The 19,564-nt window shown below is 51.8% G+C and overlaps 2 protein-coding genes across 2 annotated transcripts; both read left to right on the plus strand.

Moving 5' to 3' along the window:
* Window positions 1-1,614: 1,614 nt before the first annotated feature.
* On the plus strand, window positions 1,615-4,241 carry SPDYC (speedy/RINGO cell cycle regulator family member C). The gene is made up of 5 exons (XM_074930217.1): window positions 1,615-1,774; window positions 1,896-1,954; window positions 2,071-2,156; window positions 2,417-2,588; window positions 4,011-4,241. The coding sequence occupies exons 1-5, from the start codon at window positions 1,615-1,617 to the stop codon at window positions 4,158-4,160; spliced, it is 627 nt and encodes a 208-aa protein (XP_074786318.1). The 3' UTR covers window positions 4,161-4,241.
* Window positions 4,242-6,716: 2,475 nt separating this feature from the next.
* On the plus strand, window positions 6,717-19,542 carry CAPN1 (calpain 1). The gene is made up of 23 exons (XM_074930244.1): window positions 6,717-6,837; window positions 7,257-7,360; window positions 9,790-10,057; window positions 11,224-11,293; window positions 11,593-11,711; window positions 12,805-12,938; window positions 13,037-13,205; window positions 13,296-13,379; window positions 13,455-13,540; window positions 13,627-13,701; window positions 13,808-13,968; window positions 14,061-14,239; window positions 14,763-14,774; window positions 15,950-16,161; window positions 16,253-16,292; window positions 16,372-16,437; window positions 16,544-16,601; window positions 16,725-16,789; window positions 16,914-16,982; window positions 17,084-17,162; window positions 17,273-17,389; window positions 18,704-18,762; window positions 18,844-19,542. The coding sequence occupies exons 3-23, from the start codon at window positions 9,791-9,793 to the stop codon at window positions 18,868-18,870; spliced, it is 2,148 nt and encodes a 715-aa protein (XP_074786345.1). The 5' UTR covers window positions 6,717-6,837; window positions 7,257-7,360; window position 9,790; the 3' UTR covers window positions 18,871-19,542.
* Window positions 19,543-19,564: the final 22 nt, after the last annotated feature.

Consider the following 19,564-nt stretch of genomic DNA (forward strand, 5'->3'; position numbering starts at 1 on the left):
TTGAGATGCTGCTTTAAACGGAGGTTGGTTGAGATCACCAGGGCTTGGCGTGCTGAAATTGAGCACCCTAAATCCTTCCAGAAAACATTAATTTAAGGAAAATAGACATTAAAAAGAAAATTTTGTCTTTTTTTCTTCCTGGGAAACCAGCCAGCATCATTTCACCTTGTTTTAGGGCTGGGAAAGGGAATTTCTGCACCTTTCCTGTGGTGTAGGGGAGTAAAAATAAGTTAAACCTGAGTTTATTGAGATGTGAGGAGTGTTCTTTGTCTTAATATATACTTTTTTTTTTCCTAAAACGAATTAAAACAGCCAATAGGTGGAAAAAAAGTGGGTCAGTGCAGTTGTTTCCCAACCTGAGGCTTCCCTGAGGACGAAGCTCTCGTTATTCTGCAAAAAGCCCAGAGCTGCTAATTTATATTTTCACCTCATCTATAATTGCTCCTGATTTAAGAAAAAAAAAAAACCTAAAAACCTAAATTTTTGCAGTCTGAAGAGCCTGGAAGTGGCTGAAAAGGGATCCAGTGCCTTAAAATGGTGGGTTTTGTCTTGATATCTATTAAGATATTTGTTATCTTAAAGATATTTAATATTTATTAACGACCCTGCCTCGACTGGGGACAAAGTGGGTAAAACCAGCAGTGCCCCATGCTCCAACCTGCTGCAAAAAAAAAGTGGCTTTTGGGTAAAACGCGCCCTTTAGAAATGACATTTTTTGAGGGGGGTGAGGTGCCGATCAGGATTTTGCTTTAGTGTCGTTTGCATGGAATGAGGGGGTCTGGTTTGGGGGGGATTTGGAGCTTTTTGGAGAAATTTGGGGTGTTTGAAGGCTTCGTTGGGGGGTTGGGGGGGGATTTGGAGCTTTTGGAAGGTTTTGGGGATTTTGGGGGGGGTTGTGGGGTTTTTTTTTTTGAGTGGTTGGTCTGTTTCGGGGGACTCGGAGTGTTTGTATTGATCGAGTTTTGGGGGTGTTTGGGGCATTTTTGGGGTGTTAAAGGGCCGCTTGGTGTTTTGGGGGGGGTTGCAGGGTTACAGGGTTGATCTGATTTGGGGGTTAAAGGTTTTATCAGGTTTTGGGGGGCTCGGATGTTTTTGGGGGGGGACTGGGGGTGGCTGGTCTGGTTTTTGGGAGCACCTTGAAGCTTTTGGGGGGGTTAAAGGATTGATCTGATTTTTGGGGGGGTCTTTGGTCTGTTTTTTTGGGGGGTTGAGGGTGGCTGGTCTGATTTTAGGGGGTTTGGGGCCTTTTGGGGGGTCAAGAACTGGTCGGTTTTGGGGCAATCTTGGAGCTTTTTGGGGGTTAAAGGGCTGGGCTGGTTTGGGGGGGGTTTTGGGGGGTCTTGGGCCTTTTGGGGGTTAAAGGGCTGGTCTATTTTGGGGAGATCTTGGAGATTTTGGGGGGTTAGAAAGTTTAGTCTGATTTTGGGGGGGTCTGGAGCCTTTTGGGGTGTTAGTGGCTGGTCTGGTTTGGGGGGGTTTGGGCCTTTGGGGGGGCTAAAACAGTCTGGGTTTTTTTGTGGGGGGGGTCTTGGGCTTTTTGCGGACCCTCAGAGCTTTTTGGGGCATTAAACCCTGGCTCTGGTTTTGGGGGGACTTCAGCCCGTTCCCCCCCCCATGAAGCCCCGGCCTTCACCAGCCCCCCCGGGCCACCAGGAGCCCCCCCAGAACAGCTCCCAGATTGGGGGGGTCAGCGAGCAGCCCCCCGCCTCCACCAGCATCCCCCGGAGCCTCCACCTGCAGCGCCCGGAGCGAGAGGCCTTCTTCAACCTCCTGGGTAAGGAAACCCCCCCGAAACCCTGGAAAAACCCCAAAAAAACCCTGTTCTTAAAAAAACCTCCAAAATTGGGAGTTTTTGTTTAAAAAAAGTGATTTTTTTACATCATGAACTTTTCAAGAAGACAACGTGGTGCGGGAGTTCCTCTTGATGGACGTCGGCTGCAGAGTTTCCGATAAGGTCAGTCCTTAGGAAAAAAAAATAATAATTTTAAAGCAAAGAATCAATAATTTTAGGCCTGGATTGATTTTTTTTTTTGCCTAAAAATTGATTTTTTTTTTCTCCCCCCCCCCCAGTACCTGCTGGCGATGGCGCTGACGTACTTCAAGCGCGCGGGGCTGCCCACCAGCGAGTACACCCCCCTCAACCTCTTCGCTGCCCTGTGCGTACCCCTTCATGAAGCTGCTCGTTAATTAATGAATTAATTAAGCTGCTTGATAATGAAGCAGCACGGGGTGGGGGGGGGGGGGGGCCACACACGACACATTAATGATGCTCCCCCAGAGCAGGGTGCTCCCCAAACTGGGGTTAAACCCTCTGCCAGCCGGCTCAGGGTCTTGACGTTCGCTTCTGGTTGTAAAATTTGCCCAAAATCGTTGAGTTTTACCCCATTTCCCCCCCCCCCCCCCCCCCCCCCCGCAGGTACCTGGCGAGCGACATGGAGGAGGATGAGGAGGAGCACAAGTACCAGCTCCTGCCCTGGGCCTTGGGGCGTCGCTGGCGTCGCCTCGTCCCCCGTTTCCTTCGCCACCGCGACTGGCTCTGGGCCCGTATGAGCTACAGGGCGGCCGTCAGCCGCCGCTGCTGCGAGGAGGTGGGTGCTGCGCCCCCAAAATCCCCCTTTTTCACCCCAAAAACCACGCCGGAGGGATCCCCCCCGTCCCCCTGTCCCCGCGTCCCCCCTCAATTCCCAGGAGAGTCCCGTGGGGGGCCGGTGCGGGAGGTGGGAGGGCTTGGTGCTGCTGGTTTGGGGGGGAGCAAACGGGCGGGGTGGTGGGAAATGGGGTTGGGGAGGGTTAATTAATTAGTGTTAATTAAATAGAAGGGTTCTTGGTAATTTGAGTATTGGGGAAAAGGGGGGTTGGGGGGCAGGCAGTGGATGTAACACCCACCAGTGGGGGTGTTTCAGCCCCCAAATGGCTGGGTTTTGTGAAAATTGCCTTCTGAAAGGTTAATTAGGCTTAATTAGTGGTTATCAATATTTAAATCATTAACACTTAATTAATAAAAGCGGGGTTTGGGGGTCAGGCAGGCAGCACCTGTATTTATAACCTGTCAGTGGGGGTGTTTCAGCCCCCAAATAGTTGGGTTTTGTGAAAATTGGCTTCTGAAAGGTTAATTAGTCTTAATTAGTGATTATCAATATTTAAATCATTAACAATTAATAAAAGCGGGGTTTGGGGGTCAGGCAGGCAGCACCTGTATTTATAACCTGTCAGTGGGGGTGTTTCAGCCCCCAAAATGGCTGGGTTTCCTAAAAATGGCTTTTTTAAAGGCTAATTAATCTTAATGAGCAATTATATATTAATTATATTGATGTTAACTAATAAAAGTAGGGTTTGGGGGTCAGGCAATGTATGTAACACCCACCAATGAGGGGGTTTCAGCCCCCCAAAATGGTTGGGTTTTCTGAAAATTGGCTTTTTGAAAGGTTAATTAACCTTAATTAGTAATTAAGCATTTTATGAATAATTTAAATATTGATGATAATTAAGGAAAGGGGGTTTGGGGGGTCAGGCAAGTTGCCCATATTGAACACCCAGCAGTGGGGGTGTGTTAGCCCCAAAATGGCCAGATTTTCCTGAAAATTGGCTTTTTGAAAGGTTAATTAACCTTAATTAGTAATGAAATATTTAATTAATATAAATAATTAATAAAACGAGGGGTTGGGGGTCAGGCAGGTCGCACCCTCCTGTTGTCAGTTGCTGCCAGATACTCGTGCCCGTATTTAACAACAACTGGCTCTTTTCACCCCAAAATTTTGGTTTTTTTTTTCCCCTCAAATTTTTTGTCTTTTTCCCAAAATTTTTTTTTTTCCAAAATTTTATTTTTTTTGCACCTCCAAATGTTTTTTTTTTATTATTCATCCCCAAAACGAGAAGGTTTAGCCCCAAAAATACAGCACGTCTTGAAGCGCCCCCCCCCCCCCCCCCAAAATGCCGAGGGGGGGGGGAGGAGTGTGTGTGTGTGTGTGTGTGAAAATCCCAAAACCGCCCTTTTTTGCCCCAAACGGCAGGTGATGGCGGCCGAGCCCTGGCACTGGGCGTGGGGGCGGGAGCGGCCCCCCCCGCCCCAGCCGGGCCCCTCCCGGCCCCCCCCTGAGGAGGAGGAGGACGCCGCCGCCTCCAGCTTCATCCTGCGCCCCGAGTGTGCCAAAACCCGCTGAATTCACCCCAAAAACCGGGCCTGGGCCCTCAGCGCTTTTTTTTTTTTTTTTTTTTTCCTTCAGTCACTCACAAAGCTGAAATTGGTGTTTTTTAACTCAAAATCCACCGTCGCTCACGGGGCAGCTGAACCCCTTTTTTCTACAGCACAAAATAGTCATTTTTGGTGAATTTTGGCCCATTCCCTCCTTATTTAAAAAAAATTACCCAGAATAGCGTATTTTTATATTTTTTCCCACTTTTAGCCCCAAAACTTTTAGCTCTCTGTGCTGAGGCTGAAGGTTGGGGGAAGGGGGTGACCCTGAGGGCCCCCCCAGCACCCCCCCGTCTCCCCGTTTCCACACAAAACAAAGCGAAAACGGGCAAAATCGAAATGTTAAAAAATGACTATTTTGGGGTTTGTAGGGAGAAAAAAAAAATGTATAAAAATGGGGGGGGGGGGGCTGCACCCCCCAACTTGGGGCTGTTTCTGTCTCCCCAGAGCTCAGGCGTGAGGGTGGAGGGACCCGGCCCTGGGGGCAGCCACACGCGTGTTACACGTGTTACACATGTCCCAGCCATCTGCACATGTATGTTACATGTGTTGATTCTGCACATGTGTGTTGTACATGTGTCCTGGCCTTGGACATGTGTGTCTCAGTCTTCTGCACATGTGTGTTCTAGCCCTGCACATGTATGTTACATGTGTTGATTTTGTACATGTGTCCTGGCCCTGGACATGTGTGTCTCAGTCTTCTGCACGTGTGTGTTCTAGCCCTGCACATGTATGTTACATGTGTTGATCCTGCACATGCATGTCCCAGCCCTCTGCACATGTGTGTTACGTGTGTTCTGGCCCTGCACATGTGTCTCAGCCATGTGCACATGTATCTTACATGTGTTGACCCTGCACATGCATGTCCTGGCCCTGCACATGTTACATGTGTGTCCTTGTCCTGGACATGTGTGTCTCAGTCTTCTGCACGTGTGTGTTACATGTGTTGACCCTGCACATGCATGTCCCAGCCCTCTGCACATGTGTTTTGTGTGTCCTGGCCCTGCACATGTGTGTCTGTCTTCTGCACATGTTATGTGTGTCCCTGCCATCTGCACATGTGTCCCAGCCCTCTGCATGTATGTTACATGTGTGTCCTGGCCCTGCACATGTGTGTCTGTCTTCTGCACATGCATGTGCCAGCCCTCTGCACACATGTTACATGGGTGTTTTGCCCCTGCACATGTGTCCCATTCCTCTACACATGTGGTACATGTGTGTCCCATATTTCTACACACATTCTACATGTGCCCTGGTTGCATGCACATGGGTGTCCATTTTTCCACACGCATGTCCCCACATGTCCCGTCTTTGCACATGCGTGTCCTGATATGCCCCATCTCTGTGCACACATGTCCCATGCATGTGCATCTCTGCACATGTCCCCACTCCACACACACGTATTCTCACATGTCCCCTCTACACACACGTGTCCCCACATGTCCCCTCTCTGCACACATGTCTCCCTTGCATGTTCAACCCTCCACACATGTATGTCTCATCTGCACACGCATGTCCCATGCATGTCCATCACTGCACACACATGTCCCCATATGTTTTCTCTCTGCACACACGTCCCACACATCTCCCAGCTCCACACGTGTCCTCACATGTCCCAGCTCCACACACATGTCCCATGTGTGTCAAACTCTCTGCACACGCATGTCCCACACATCTCCCAGCTCTGCACGTGTCCCACGCATGTCCTCACTCCACACACGTGTCCACACATGCATGTCACATGCATGTCCCTCTGCACACACATGTCCCCACATTCCCTCTCTGCACACACGCGTTCCCACATGTCCCATCTCCACACACACACGTCCCCTGTGTGTCCAACTCTGCACACGCATGTCCCACACATCTCCCAGCTCTGCACACATGTCCCACCCGTGTCCTCACTCCACACACGTGTCCCCACATGTCCCAGCTCCACACACGTGTCCACACATGCATGTCACATGCATGTCCCTCTGCACACACACGTCCCACACATCTCCCAGCTCTGCACACACGTGTCCCCACGTGTCCCAGCTCCACACACGTGTCCACACATGCATGTCCCTCTGCACACACGTCACACACATCTCCCAGCTCTGCACACGCATGTCCTCCCTCCACACACGTGTCCCCACATGTCCCAGCTCCACACATGCATGTCACATGCATGTCCCTCTGCACACACACATCCCACGCATGTCCTCCCTCCACACACGTGTCCTCACATGTCCCAACTCTTCACACGCGTGTCCAGCCCCCCGCACACGCGTGTGCCGCGCGGCACCGCCCAGCCCGCCGCAGCATTTCCCCTGCGGCCGCCAGCGCCCGTCGCAACGCGGCCAAAAACCCGCAGCCGCAGGGAAGCGACGGCCCCAAAACTCCCCGAAACGGCCCCAAAACCCCCCCCCGGGGTCCTCATCACCCCCAAAATCGCCGTTTTTCACCCCATTTCCCCTCCCGCCAGCCCCTGGGGGAGGAGCAGCGCAGGGAGGAGTCTCAGTGGAGGCGGGGAGGGAGGGGGGGGGGGTCCACCCGGCCTCTCCTTCCTGCTTAAGGAAGATTCGATATCTCTAATTTATTATTTTTTTTTCTTATTTTCCCCAAAAGCAGCGAGTTTAGGAGCGGCCCCCCCCCGCAGCGAGGTACGTCCCCGTGTGTCCCCCCCCCCCGCGAGGTGACAGGGCGGGAGGCGCTTCCCTTCCCCTCAACTTTACACCCGCCGGCGCTTATACAACTCCCCGCGCTGCCGGATCGGGGTGAAAAACGGGGAAAATGGGCAAAAAAAGAGCCTTTGGAACCATTTTTCTCCTTTTTTTTTTTTTTTAAAACGCGAAGGGGTTGGGAGCTTGAGGGCGGGGGGGGGGGCTCCTCCACCCCACAACTGAATTTTTTAACCAAAAAATAGTTTTTTGGGGGGTTTAAAGCAACCTCAGGGTGGAGGGCGAGGAAATGGGGGATTGTGGGTTTTTTCATGTTTTTGTTCAAAATGTTTTGCTGCTTTTTTTGCTCATTTTTCCGTTTTTTTTTTTTTTTTTTTTTTTTTCCCCCCCCCCCCCACCAGAACGACGGGAGGGGAAGCGGCCGCTGAGGTGCCACCGGGCCGAGCCTTCACCCCAAACGACACCTGCCAGGGCGCTGGGTACCCTCTGACCTCCTGAAAACGGGGTAAAAAAAGGCGATTTCTGTCCAATTTCCCCAAAAAAATGTGTATTGGGGGGGGGAAGGGGGGTACAAATGGCTCCTGTTGGCTTTTAGGGGGTGCAGGGAAATAGGAAGGGGGGGCCCCTGGGGGTGAAAGCGTGTAAGGGGGGGGACTTGTTAACGGGGAAACTCGTTAACGAGAAGCTCGTTAATGAGGAAACTCGTTAATGAGGAAACTCGTTAACGAGAAGCTCGTTAACGGGGTGGGGGGAGCAGAGTTGTTAAACTGCGAGTTAGGCCTCGATTGTACCCCAAAACCACTGCTCTGGGAGGGGGGGGGTAGGTTAGAGACTCCCCTCATCTCCCAACCCTCATTTTGGGGATAATTTGGGCTTTTTTGGGGCAGAATCCTCCATTTTAGGGTGTCCCTGATCCCCTCTCCCAGGGCTCTGGGGGGGGGCTTTAGGGTGACAAACCCCCACGTTTTGGGGGGGTTGTCATGCTGCCAACACCCGTCACCTTCCCGCCGCTCCCTTAGTGCCTCTAATTAACGCTTAATTCAGCTCCCCGGTGCTTAATTAATCTCCCCCAATGCTTAATTAAGCGCCTCAGTGCTTAATTAAGGCCTTGAGGGGTTGAACACGGGCCCGGGAGCGGCGCTCGGGGCTGCGCTGGCAGGGAGCGGCTCTGACACACGCTGCAACTGGCAGAACCTGTTTTTGGGGCTGTTTCCCCTCATTTCGTCAAGGTTTGGGGTTGCCTCATTCCGTAATCACCTTTTTTTTGGGTTGTTTGGTTTTTTTTTAAATTACCGACGGGGCCATTTCGAGGTTAAACCCAAATATTTTGGGCCCGCTCGGGTTACAGGCACCCAACAGCTGCTGGCAGGGGGAGGGCTTTCCCACTCCCTTAATTCACTTTTTTCACCCCAAAACAGCGACGCGCTCGCTGCACCAAAATCACCCCGATTGCCCCCAACCCCGCGCGGACCCCCAAATTTGGGGGAATTATGGTGGTTTTTAGCATTTTCCCCCCCTAAATTACGATCTCTGCGGGATTATAATTGGCGCTTGCGTTTAATAACGCTCAACTCGGGGGTTATTTTGGGGTCAAAAATGTCGTTTTTCTCTCAAGCTGTTCGCTGTGGGGAGACCCAAAATCCCCCAAATCCTCCCCAAAATCTTCCCGATTCCCCTTCAAAACTGCCCAAATCCCCCCCAAAATGCCCGACTGAACAGCCCCCCCCCCCAAAGGAGCCGGCAGTAGTTGCTCCTCGTTAGTGCCCTGCTAACGAGAGGCGCCTCCGAGGGAGCTCGTTAGGGGGTTAATTAGGGCGGGGCACGAGGTGCTCAGGGCTGGTGCTTGGCCTGAGGGAGAGCAAGGGCGGGCGGGAAATGGCGGGAAATGAGGCGGGAAAAGGCGGGAAATGGGGGAAATGAGGCGGGAAGAGGCGGGAAAAGGCGGGAAATGAGGCGGGAAAAGGCGGGAAATGGGGGAAATGAGGCGGGAAGAGGCGGGAAAAGGCGGGAAATGAGGCGGGAAATGGCGGGAAATGAGGCGGGAAATGAGGCGGGAAAAGGCGGGAAATGAGGGGGAAATGGGGCGGAAAATGGGGCGGGAAATGAAGTGGAACAAGGTGGGACATGAGGCGAGAAATGAGGTGGGAAAATGCCAGAAACGAAGCGGGAAATGAGGTGGGAAATGAGGTGGGAAATGGCGGGAAATGAGGCGGGAAATGAAGTGGGACACGAGGTGGGAGAATGCGGGAAATGAGGGGGGAAATTAGGGGGAAATGGGGGAAAAGGCAAGAAATGAGGGGTGAAAGGGTGGGAAAAAGTGGGAAATGAGGCGGGAAATGAAGTGGGACAAGGTGGGAAAATGGAGGAAGCGAGGCGGGACATGAGGGGGAAATGAGGCGGGAAAGGAGGCGGGAAATGGGGAAAGGAGGCGGGAAATGGGGAAAGGAGGCGGGAAATGAGGCGGGAAAAGGCGGGAAGTGGGAAAAAGAGGCAGGAAATGGGGAAAGGAGGCAGGAAATGAGGCGGGAAATGGGGAAAGGAGGCGGGAAAGGAGGCGGGAAATGGGGAAAGGAGGCGGGAAATGGGGAAAGGAGGCGGGAAATGGGGAAAGGAGGCGGGAAATGGGGAAAGGAGGCGGGAAATGAGGCGGGAAAAGGCGGGAAATGGGAAAAAGAGGCAGGAAATGGGGAAAGGAGGCAGGAAATGAGGCGGGAAATGGGGAAAGGAGGCGGGAAAGGAGGCGGGAAATGGGGAAAGGAGGCGGGAAATGGGGAAAGGAGGCGGGAAATGGGGAAAGGAGGCGGGAAATGGGGAAAGGAGGCGGGAAATGGGGAAAGGAGGCGGGAAATGAGGCGGGAAAAGGCGGGAAGTGGGGAAAGGAGGCGGGAAGGGCGCGTCTCCCGGCCGTCCCCTGAGCCCGCTCCCGCCGCGCAGGATGGCGGAGCGGCCCGTGGTGCCCGTGTTCTGCACCGGCGTCTCGGCCCAGGTCCAGCGGGAGCGGGCCAAGGCGCTGGGGGCGGGGCGGCACGAGCAGGCGCTGCGCTACCTGGGCCAGGACTACGGGCTCCTGGCCGAGGAATGTCACCGCTCCGGCAAGCTCTTCCGTGACCCCGCCTTCCCGCCAGGCCCCGCCTCCCTCGGCTTCCGCGACCTGGGCCCCGGCACCGCCAAAACTCACGGCGTCCAATGGAAGAGGCCGACGGTGAGCCACGAGGCCGTAACGACCCCGCGCTAACGAACCGGGGCGCCTCCCCTTTCTCCGCGGTCGGGTGGGCCGACCCTTGGCTTGGCGCCACCGTGGCGGCAGGAGCGCGGCCCGGTCCGCCCGCCGGCGCGGAGCTGGGAAAAAACCACCAGTTAATCCAAGTTTTAACAATTTGGGTCCGTTTTGGTTGAGCGTTTTCAAATTTTAATAATTTTGGTTGAGTGTTTCCAAATTTAACAGTTTTGGTTGAGTGTTTCCAAATTTTATAACAATTTTGGTAGAACATTTCCAAATTTTAAACGTTTTGGTCAATTTTGGTTGAGCGTTTCCAAATTTTAATAATTTTGGTTGAGTGTTTCCAAATTTAACAGTTTTGGTTGAGTGTTTCCAAATTTAACAATTTTGGTTGAGTGTTTCCAAATTTTTAACAATTTTGGTAAATTTTGGTTGAGCGTTTCCAAATTTTAACAGTTTTGGTCAGTTTTGGTCAAATGTTTCCAAATTTAACAATTTTGCTTGAGCATATCCAAATTTTTAACAATTTTGGTCAATTTTGGTTGAGCGTTTCCAATTTTTAACAATTTGGGTCCATTTTGGTTGAGCGTTTCCAAATTTTAATAATTTTGGTTGAGTGTTTCCAAATGTAACAGTTTTGGTTGAGTGTTTCCAAATTTTTAATAATTTTGGTAAATTTTGGTTGAGCGTTTCCAAATTTTAATAGTTTTGGTCAGTTTTGGTCGAATGTTTCCAAATTTAACAATTTTGCTTGAGCATATCCAAATTTTTAACAATTTTGGTCAATTTTGGTTGAGCGTTTCCAATTTTAATAATTTTGGCCAATTTTGGTTGAGCATTTCCAATTTTTAACAATTTTGGTCAATTTTGGTTGAGCATTTCCAAATTTTATAAATTTTGGTTGAGCATTTCCAAATTTTATCAATTTTGGTTGAGCATTTCCAAATTTTAACCATTTTGGCCAATTTTGGTTGAGCGTTTCCAAATTTCAACCGTTTTGCTCCATTTTGGCCGAGTGTTTCCAAAGTTAAACGATTTTGCTCAATTTCAGTTGAGCGTTTCCAAAGTTTTCACAATTTTGGTCAATTCTGGTTAAGAGTTTCTAAATTTTAACCATTTTGGTCCATTTTGGGGGGGTTTCCCCGCAGGAGCTGTGTCCGCGCCCGCAGTTCATCGTAGACGGGGCCACGCGCACCGACATCTGCCAGGGAGCGCTGGGTAAGAAGCACCAAATCACTTTTTTTTTTTTTTTTTTAAATTATTTTCCCTTTTTCTGATTTTTTGTTGTCACTTTTCCAGATTTTGGATTTTTTTTTTTTTTTTTTTGCCTCAAATTGGGAGATTTTTGAAGGATGGTTTTGCCAAATGGATGAAAAAAAAAAAAAAATTAAGGCTGTCGCCACGGCGGAGCTGGTTGTGGCTTCACCCTAACACCCGCATAGTGTAAAAAAACCCAACTATTGGTGGGTGTTGAGCGGCCCGAAAATGGCCTTTTTCACCCCAAAACGTGCCCGCAGGTGACTGCTGGCTGCTGGCGGCCATCGCGTCCCTCACGCTCAACGACACGCTCCTGCACCGCGTGGTGCCGCACGGGCAGAGCTTCCAGCGCGGCTACGCCGGCATCTTCCACTTCCAGGTGAGCGCCCGCGCCCCCAGCGGCGCGGGGCGGGGCTCCCCGACGCCATCTTGGGGATCTGCCACCATTTTGAGAGGTTCCTCCTCCATCTTGGGGCCCTTCCTCCGCCATTTTGGGGCCCTTCTCCACCATTTTGAGAGGTTCCTCCACCATTTTGGGGCCCTTCTCCACCATTTTGGGGCCCTTCCTCCGCCATTTTGGGGCCCTTCCTCCGCCATTTTGGGGCCCTTCCTCCGCCATCTTGGGGCCCTTCCTCCGCCATCTTGGGGCCCTTCCTCCGCCATCTTGGGGCCCTTCCTCCGCCATCTTGGGGCCCTTCTCCACCATCTTGGGGCCCTTCCTCCGCCATCTTGGGGCCCTTCCTCCGCCATCTTGGGGCCCTTCCTCCGCCATCTTGGGGCCCTTCCTCCGCCATCTTGGGGCCCTTCCTCCGCCATCTTGGGGCCCTTCCTCCGCCATCTTGGGGCCCTTCCTCCGCCATCTTGGGGCCCTTCCTCCGCCATCTTGGGGCCCTTCCTCCGCCATCTTGGGGCCCTTCCTCCGCCATCTTGGGGCCCTTCCTCCGCCATCTTGGGGCCCTTCCTCCGCCATTTTGGGGCCCTTCCTCCGCCATTTTGGGGCCCTTCCTCCGCCATTTTGGGGCCCTTCCTCCGCCATTTTGGGGCCCTTCCTCCGCCATTTTGGGGCCCTTCCTCCGCCATCTTGGGGCCCTTCCTCCGCCATCTTGGGGCCCTTCCTCCGCCATCTTGGGGCCCTTCCTCCGCCATCTTGGGGCCCTTCCTCCGCCATCTTGGGGATCTGCCACCATTTTGAGAGGTTCCTCCGCCATCTTGGGGCCCTCCTCCGCCATTTCAGGGGTGTCTCCCCCCACCATTTTGGTGACAAATCAGACATTTTCCACACCAAACCAATCACCAGGTTCCCCTCCCACCCAGGCGATACCGCGCTGGTCCCGCCGCCATTTCCCTCACCACCGCCCCCTCTCGTAAAACCCTCCAAAACTGTCTGTTTTCTCCCCAAAACGCCTCTCCCTGAATAAAAAGGAAGACTTTTCAGCCTCACCTCCTCCTCCTTTTTTTCTTTTTCCCCCCAGATCTGGCAATTTGGCGAGTGGCTGGACGTGGTGGTAGACGACTACTTGCCCACCAAAGATGGCAAACTGCTCTTCGTGCACTCCGCCGAGGGCACCGAGTTCTGGAGCGCCTTGCTGGAGAAAGCCTACGCCAAGTACGCCTTCCCCACCTGCCCTCGCCCTTTTCATTTTGGGGTAAAACTCCTCCAAACCGGTTTGGTTTTGTTTTTTTTTTTTTCCTCCCGCCACGCAGGGTGAACGGGTGTTACGAGGCGCTGTCGGGCGGCAGCACCTCGGAGGGCTTCGAGGATTTCACCGGCGGCGTGACGGAGTGGTACGACCTGCGTAAGCCCCCCGCCGACCTCTACCAGATCATCCTCAAGGCGCTGGAGCGTGGGTCCCTGCTCGGCTGCTCCATCGACGTGAGAAACATTGGGTTTTTTTGGGGTTAAAAACCCGAAATTTTGGGCTTCTTGACCGTTAACGCGGCCGCCGGTCTCGTTTCTTCGTAGATAACGAGCGCCTTCGACATGGAGGCGGTGACCTTCAAGAAGCTGGTGAAGGGACACGCCTACTCGGTGACGGGAGCCAAGCAGGTGAGAAATGGGCACCGTTTTGGGGTGAAAACGGCCCTTTTTGGGTCACCAGCTCTTGACGGTGCCCATTCGTAGATCAGCTACCGAGGGCAATCCCTGGGCCTGATCCGGATGCGCAACCCCTGGGGAGAAGTGGAGTGGACGGGACCCTGGAGTGATAAGTGAGGACGCTGAGGCTTCGTTAGCGTTAATTAACGACTGGTTAGCGTTCATTAACGAAGGTGATTAACGGTTTTGCCACCCGCAGCTCATCCGAGTGGAACATGGTGGAGCCGGCGCTGAGGCAGCAGCTGATGGTGAAAATGGAGGACGGGGAATTTTGGTAAGCGAAAAGAATTTTAAAAAAACTTTTTTTTTTTTTTTTGTTTTTTTTGTGGTGGTTGATTTGCACCAAGAAACAAAACTTTGGTGCTTCGGATTTCCTCCAGGATGTCCTTCCGGGATTTCCTACGGGAATTCACCCGCCTGGAGATCTGTAACCTCACCCCGGACGCTCTCCAATCCCACAAATTCCGCAAGTGGAACACTCGCCTCTACGACGGGACGTGGCGGCGCGGCAGCACGGCCGGCGGCTGTCGGAACTACCCCGGTAAACTACCCCGGTTTCCCCTGCAAAAAAACCCCGCGGGGTTTGATATCGATTTAACCCTTTTTTGGGTTTTTTGGTTTTTTTTTTTTTAGCCACTTTCTGGATCAACCCGCAGTTTAAGATCCAGCTGGAGGAGGTGGATGATGACGGGGACGAGGGTGGGCGGCGCGAGCCCGGCTGTAGCTTCCTGCTGGCGCTGATGCAGAAGCACCGGCGCCGCGAGCGCCGCTACGGGAAGGACATGGAGACCATCGGATTCGCCGTCTACGAGGTAACGGCGTCACCCGGTGTCACCCGGCGTCACCCGGTGTCACGTCAACTGGTGTCAGCCAGTGTCACCCGGTGTCACCCAGTGTCAGTGGGCGTCAACTGGTGTCACCCGGTGTCAATGGGCGTCAACTGCTGTCACCCAGTGTCACCCGATGTCACCCAGTGTCAATGGGCGTCAACTGGTGTCACCCAGTGTCAATGGGCGTCAACTGGTGTCACCCAGTGTCAATGGGCGTCAACTGGTGTCACCCAGTGTCAATGGGCGTCAACTGGTGTCACCCAGTGTCACCCGATGTCACCCAGTGTCAATGGGCGTCAACTGGCGTCACCCGGTGTCAATGGGCGTCAACTGGCGTCACCCGGTGTCAATGGGCGTCAACTGGCGTCACCCGGTGTCAATGGGCGTCAACTGGCGTCACCCGGTGTCAATGGGTGTCAACTGGCGTCACCCGGTGTCAATGGGTGTCAACTGGCGTCACCCGGTGCCGCTGTGCACTCTCACCTCTCCTTTCCTCTCCCTACAGGTTCCTCCTGAGGTGAGTCCGATGTCCCGGCGTTGAAAATGTCACCGTTCCTGTGTCGTGGTGGTAGTAGTGTCACCGTTACTGCGCTGCAGTGGCAATACTGTCACTGTTACCCTGTTGTAGTGGTGATAACGTCACCGTTACTCACTGTAGGGGCGATAACGTCACCGTTACTGTAGTGGCGACAACGTCACCGTTACTCACTGTAGTGGCGACAACGTCACCGTTACTGCACTGTAGGGGCGACAACATCACCGTTACTCACTGTAGGGGCGACAACGTCACCGTTACTCACTGTAGGGGTGACAACGTCACCGTTACTCACTGTAGGGGTGACAACGTCACCGTTACTCACTGTAGGGGCGACAACGTCACCGTTACTCACTGTAGGGGCGACAACGTCACCGTTACTCACTGTAGGGGCGACAACGTCACCGTTACTCACTGTAGGGGCGACAACGTCACCGTTACTCACTGTAGGGGCGACAACGTCACCGTTACTCACTGTAGGGGCGACAACGTCACCGTTACTCACTGTAGGGGCGACAACGTCACCGTTACTCACTGTAGGGGCGACAACGTCACCGTTACTCACTGTAGGGGCGACAACGTCACCGTTACTCACTGTAGGGGCGACAACGTCACCGTTACTCACTGTAGGGGCGACAACGTCACCGTTACTCACTGTAGGGGCGACAACGTCACCGTTACTCACTGTAGGGGTGACAACGTCACCGTTACTCACTGTAGGGGTGACAACGTCACCGTTACTCACTGTAGGGGCGACAACGTCACCGTTACACACTGTAGGGGCGACAACGTCACCGTTACTCACTGTAGGGGCGACAACGTCACCGTTACTCACTGTAGGGGCGACAACGTCACCGTTACTCACTGTAGGGGCGATAACGTCACCGTTACTCACTGTAGGGGCGACAACGTCACCGTTACTCACTGTAGGGGCGACAACGTCACCGTTACTCACTGTAGGGGCGACAACGTCACCGTTACTCACTGTAGGGGCGATAACGTCACCGTTACTCACTGTAGGGGTGACAACACAACCATCACCGCACCACAACAGTGAACCGGTCAACCCAGAGGGTGTTTTTTGCGGGTGTGTGTTTATTTTTTTGGGGGGGCGTGTGTGGGGGTGTGTCTGTTTTCTTACCCCTCCGTTCCATCAGCACGTGGGGAAATCGGGCGTCCACCTGAAGCGGGATTTCTTCCTGGCCAACGCCTCGCGCGCCCGCTCCGAGCAGTTCATCAACCTGCGGGAGGTGAGCACGCGGTTCCGCTTGCCCCCGGGCGAGTACATCGTGGTTCCTTCCACCTTCGAGCCCAACAAGGAGGGAGACTTCGTCCTCCGCGTCTTCTCCGAGAAAAAAGCCGGCACGGAGTGAGTAAGAGGCTCCTCGTTAGCGCTAACGAACCCCTCCCCGCCCCGTCGGAGCCTCTCCCAGGACCCAAACTCTTGGTTGTCTCCGCAGGGAAATGGACGACAAAATCCAAGCGACGCTCCCGGATGAGGTGAACCGGGGGTTGGACGACACCGTAACGCGTCGAGGTGTTGATTTTGTTTTACCAAAATTGCCGTTTTTTCCCTCAGAAAGTGCTCTCCGAAAGTCAAATCGACGACAACTTCAAGCAGCTCTTCAAGCAGCTGGCGGGGGCGGTAAGAGGGGGTTGGGGTGGGGGTGAGGGTGACAACAACAACCCCCCCTGGGGGGGACACACGGTGGGTGGGTGACAACAACACCCCCCCCATTTTCTCCCCACAGGACATGGAGATCAGCGTGACGGAGCTTCAAACCATCCTCAACCGCATCATCGGCAAACGTGAGCCTCCGGGCGGGGATTTTCTGCCAAAAAATTAACATTTTAGATCAATTAATTCATTAATTAACCACACACCCCCCTCCCCCCAATTTTTAATTTTTTTTTTTTTTTTTTTTTTTCCAGACAAAGATCTCCGGACCAAAGGCTTCAGCACCGAGTCCTGCCGCAGCATGGTCAACCTCATGGATGTATCCTCCACCATTATTGAAGGGGGGGGTTTGGGGACCCCCCCCTCGCTCTAGGAGGGGGTTATACCCCCCTCGACCCCCCCAAAACCCCCTAAACTTTCCTTAACCCCCCCTCACTCCGTAGAAAGACGGCAACGGGAAACTGGGCCTGGTGGAGTTCAACGTCTTGTGGAACAGAATCCGCAACTACCTGGTGGGTCTGGGGGGGGGTTGTTTGTTTTTTTTCCTCATGGGTGACCCCAATTTTTATATTTTTTTGGCTTTTTTTGTTGTTGGTTTTTTTTTATTCCACAGGCCATCTTCCGGAAATTTGACTTGGATAAGTCAGGGAGCATGAGTGCCTACGAGATGCGGATGGCGCTGGAAGCGGCGGGTACGACCCCGTCGCAGCAATCAACCCTAAAAATTGATTAATTTTTACCAATTCCCTCAAATTTCCACCCGTCTCCAGGCATTTTAACTTTTTTTTTTTCCTTAAAAAAGGGTATAAATTGAACAAAAAGCTCCACGAGCTGATCGTCACTCGCTACGCCGAGCCCGACCTGGCCATCGACTTCGACAACTTCGTCTGCTGCCTCGTGCGCCTGGAGACCATGTTCCGTGAGGGATTTTTTTTTTTTTTTTCACCCCTAAAAACCACTATTTTGGTCAATCCCACCACAGAAAATTGGACAAAAAAAAAAAAAAAAAAAAGCAGATTGAAAATATTTCCCGACTTTTCCATCCTGTGGAAAAATCTCCACAGGAGTTGAAAGGAAAGATGGAAAAAGTGGGAAAAAAAAAAAAATCCAGCAGGATTTAAAAGGAAAAGTTGGGGAAAAAAACCCAAATATTTGTGTTAAATCCCATTTTCCAACTTTTCTCCTTAAACCCTGCAGGCTTTTTGCTGTTTTTAACAGAAAAAAGAAGTGAATTTTCCAACTTTTTGCCTTAAACCCTGCTGGGTTTTTTTTCAGTTTTTAACAGAAAAAATCCTCCTGGGTTTTCTCAACTTTTTTCCACTTAAATCCTTCCTCATTTTTTTAAAATTTTCTCCTAAAATCCTGCTTTTTTCCCAATTTTCCTCTAAAATCCTGCTGCATTTTCCCAACTTTTACCCTAAAATAATTTTTCTGATTTTTCCCCTTAAATCCTTGCTCATTGTTTACATTTTTCCCCTTAAATCCTTCCTCATTTTTCTGATTTTTTCCCCTTAAATCCTCCCACACTTTCCCAGCTTTCTCCCTGAAATCCTCCCTCACTTTTAATTTTTCCCCCTTAAATTTTTCCCAATTTTCCCCTTAAATCTTCCTCATCTTCCCAACTTTTCCCCTGAAATCTTTCATTTTTTCTAATTTTCCTCTTAAATCTTCCTCATTTTCCCAACTTTTCCCCTGAAATCTTTCATTTTTTCTAATTTTCCCCTTAAATCTTCCTCATTTTCCCAACTTTTCCCCTGAAATCTTTCATTTTTTTCTAATTTTCCCCTTAAATCTTCCTCATTTTCCCAACTTTTCCCCTGAAATCTTTCAATTTTTCTAATTTTCCCCTTAAATCTTCTTCATTTTCCCAACTTTTCCCCTGAAATCTTTCATTTTTTCTAATTTTCCCCTTAAATCTTCTTCATTTTCCCAACTTTTCCCCTGAAATCTTTCATTTTTTCTAATTTTCCCCTTAAATCTTCCTCACTTTCCCAACTTTTCCCCTGAAATCCTTAATTTTCTCTAATTTTCCCCTTAAATCTTCTTCATTTTCCCAACTTTTCCCCTGAAATCTTTCATTTTTTCTAATTTTCCTCTTAAATCTTCCTCACTTTCCCAACTTTTCCCCTGAAATCCTTAATTTTCTCTAATTTTCCCCTTAAATCTTCCTAATTTTCCCAACTTTTCCCCTGAAATCTTTCATTTTCCAACGCCCCCTTGTCCCTCCCGGCAGGGTTTTTCCAAGCCATGGACGTGGACCAGGACGGCGTCGTCACCTTTGACTTGCTCCAGGTACCTGGGGGGGCGCTGCGAGGGGCCGGGACCCCCCCGACGCCCCCAGACCTTCCTCACACCCTCCTCCTCCTCCCGCAGTGGCTTCAGTTCACCATGTTCGCCTGAGCCCACCCCCCAGCCCTCCAAGTGCCTTCGCGGCGACCGCAACCGCGCCGGTTTTTTTGCCATTTTTGCCTTTTTTCGCTTTTTTTTTTTCAGCATAAAATATTGTGGGGGTGGCAGCGCTATGGCCCCCCCCCAACCAGGACACGGGGCTCCCCTCATGCTTCGCCAAAGAAACGCCCCTCACCTCTCCCACGGCTCTTTTTGGGGCAAATTCTCACCTTTTTTGTGCCTCGTCTTGCTGGGGGAGCCCGGGGGGGGGGATGATGAGCTGATTTTTGGGGCCCCCCCCCCTTCACTCAACCGCCATCACCTCTCGCTTCCGCGCTCTCTCCCAGCGCCTCAGTCAGGGAATCTTCTGCCGACCGGGTGGTTTTTTATTGTATAAATTAAAAATAAGGGGAAAAAAAATAAAAAATAATGGTATTAAAGCTCTTTTCCCACCAGTCCATCCCCCTCCAGCTTTGCCTCAGGGTCATCCCACCCCCCCCACCTGCCCTGAGGGGAGTCGCTGCCGCTCGACGCGACGGTTTTATTCCTCAGGTGAAAGAAAAAAAAAAAAAATATTCATGAATGTACGTTTTGGGGTTTTTGGGTTGTTCTGAATAAAAAAAAAAAAACACAAAAAACCACAAAAAACCCCATATCGTGGCGGGAGAGGAAGGAATTGAGGGGTGAGGGGGCGGGAGGGGACACG

Source organism: Athene noctua, chromosome 32, assembly GCF_965140245.1.
Source record: "Athene noctua chromosome 32, bAthNoc1.hap1.1, whole genome shotgun sequence".
NCBI classification, from domain to species: Eukaryota; Metazoa; Chordata; class Aves; order Strigiformes; family Strigidae; genus Athene; species Athene noctua.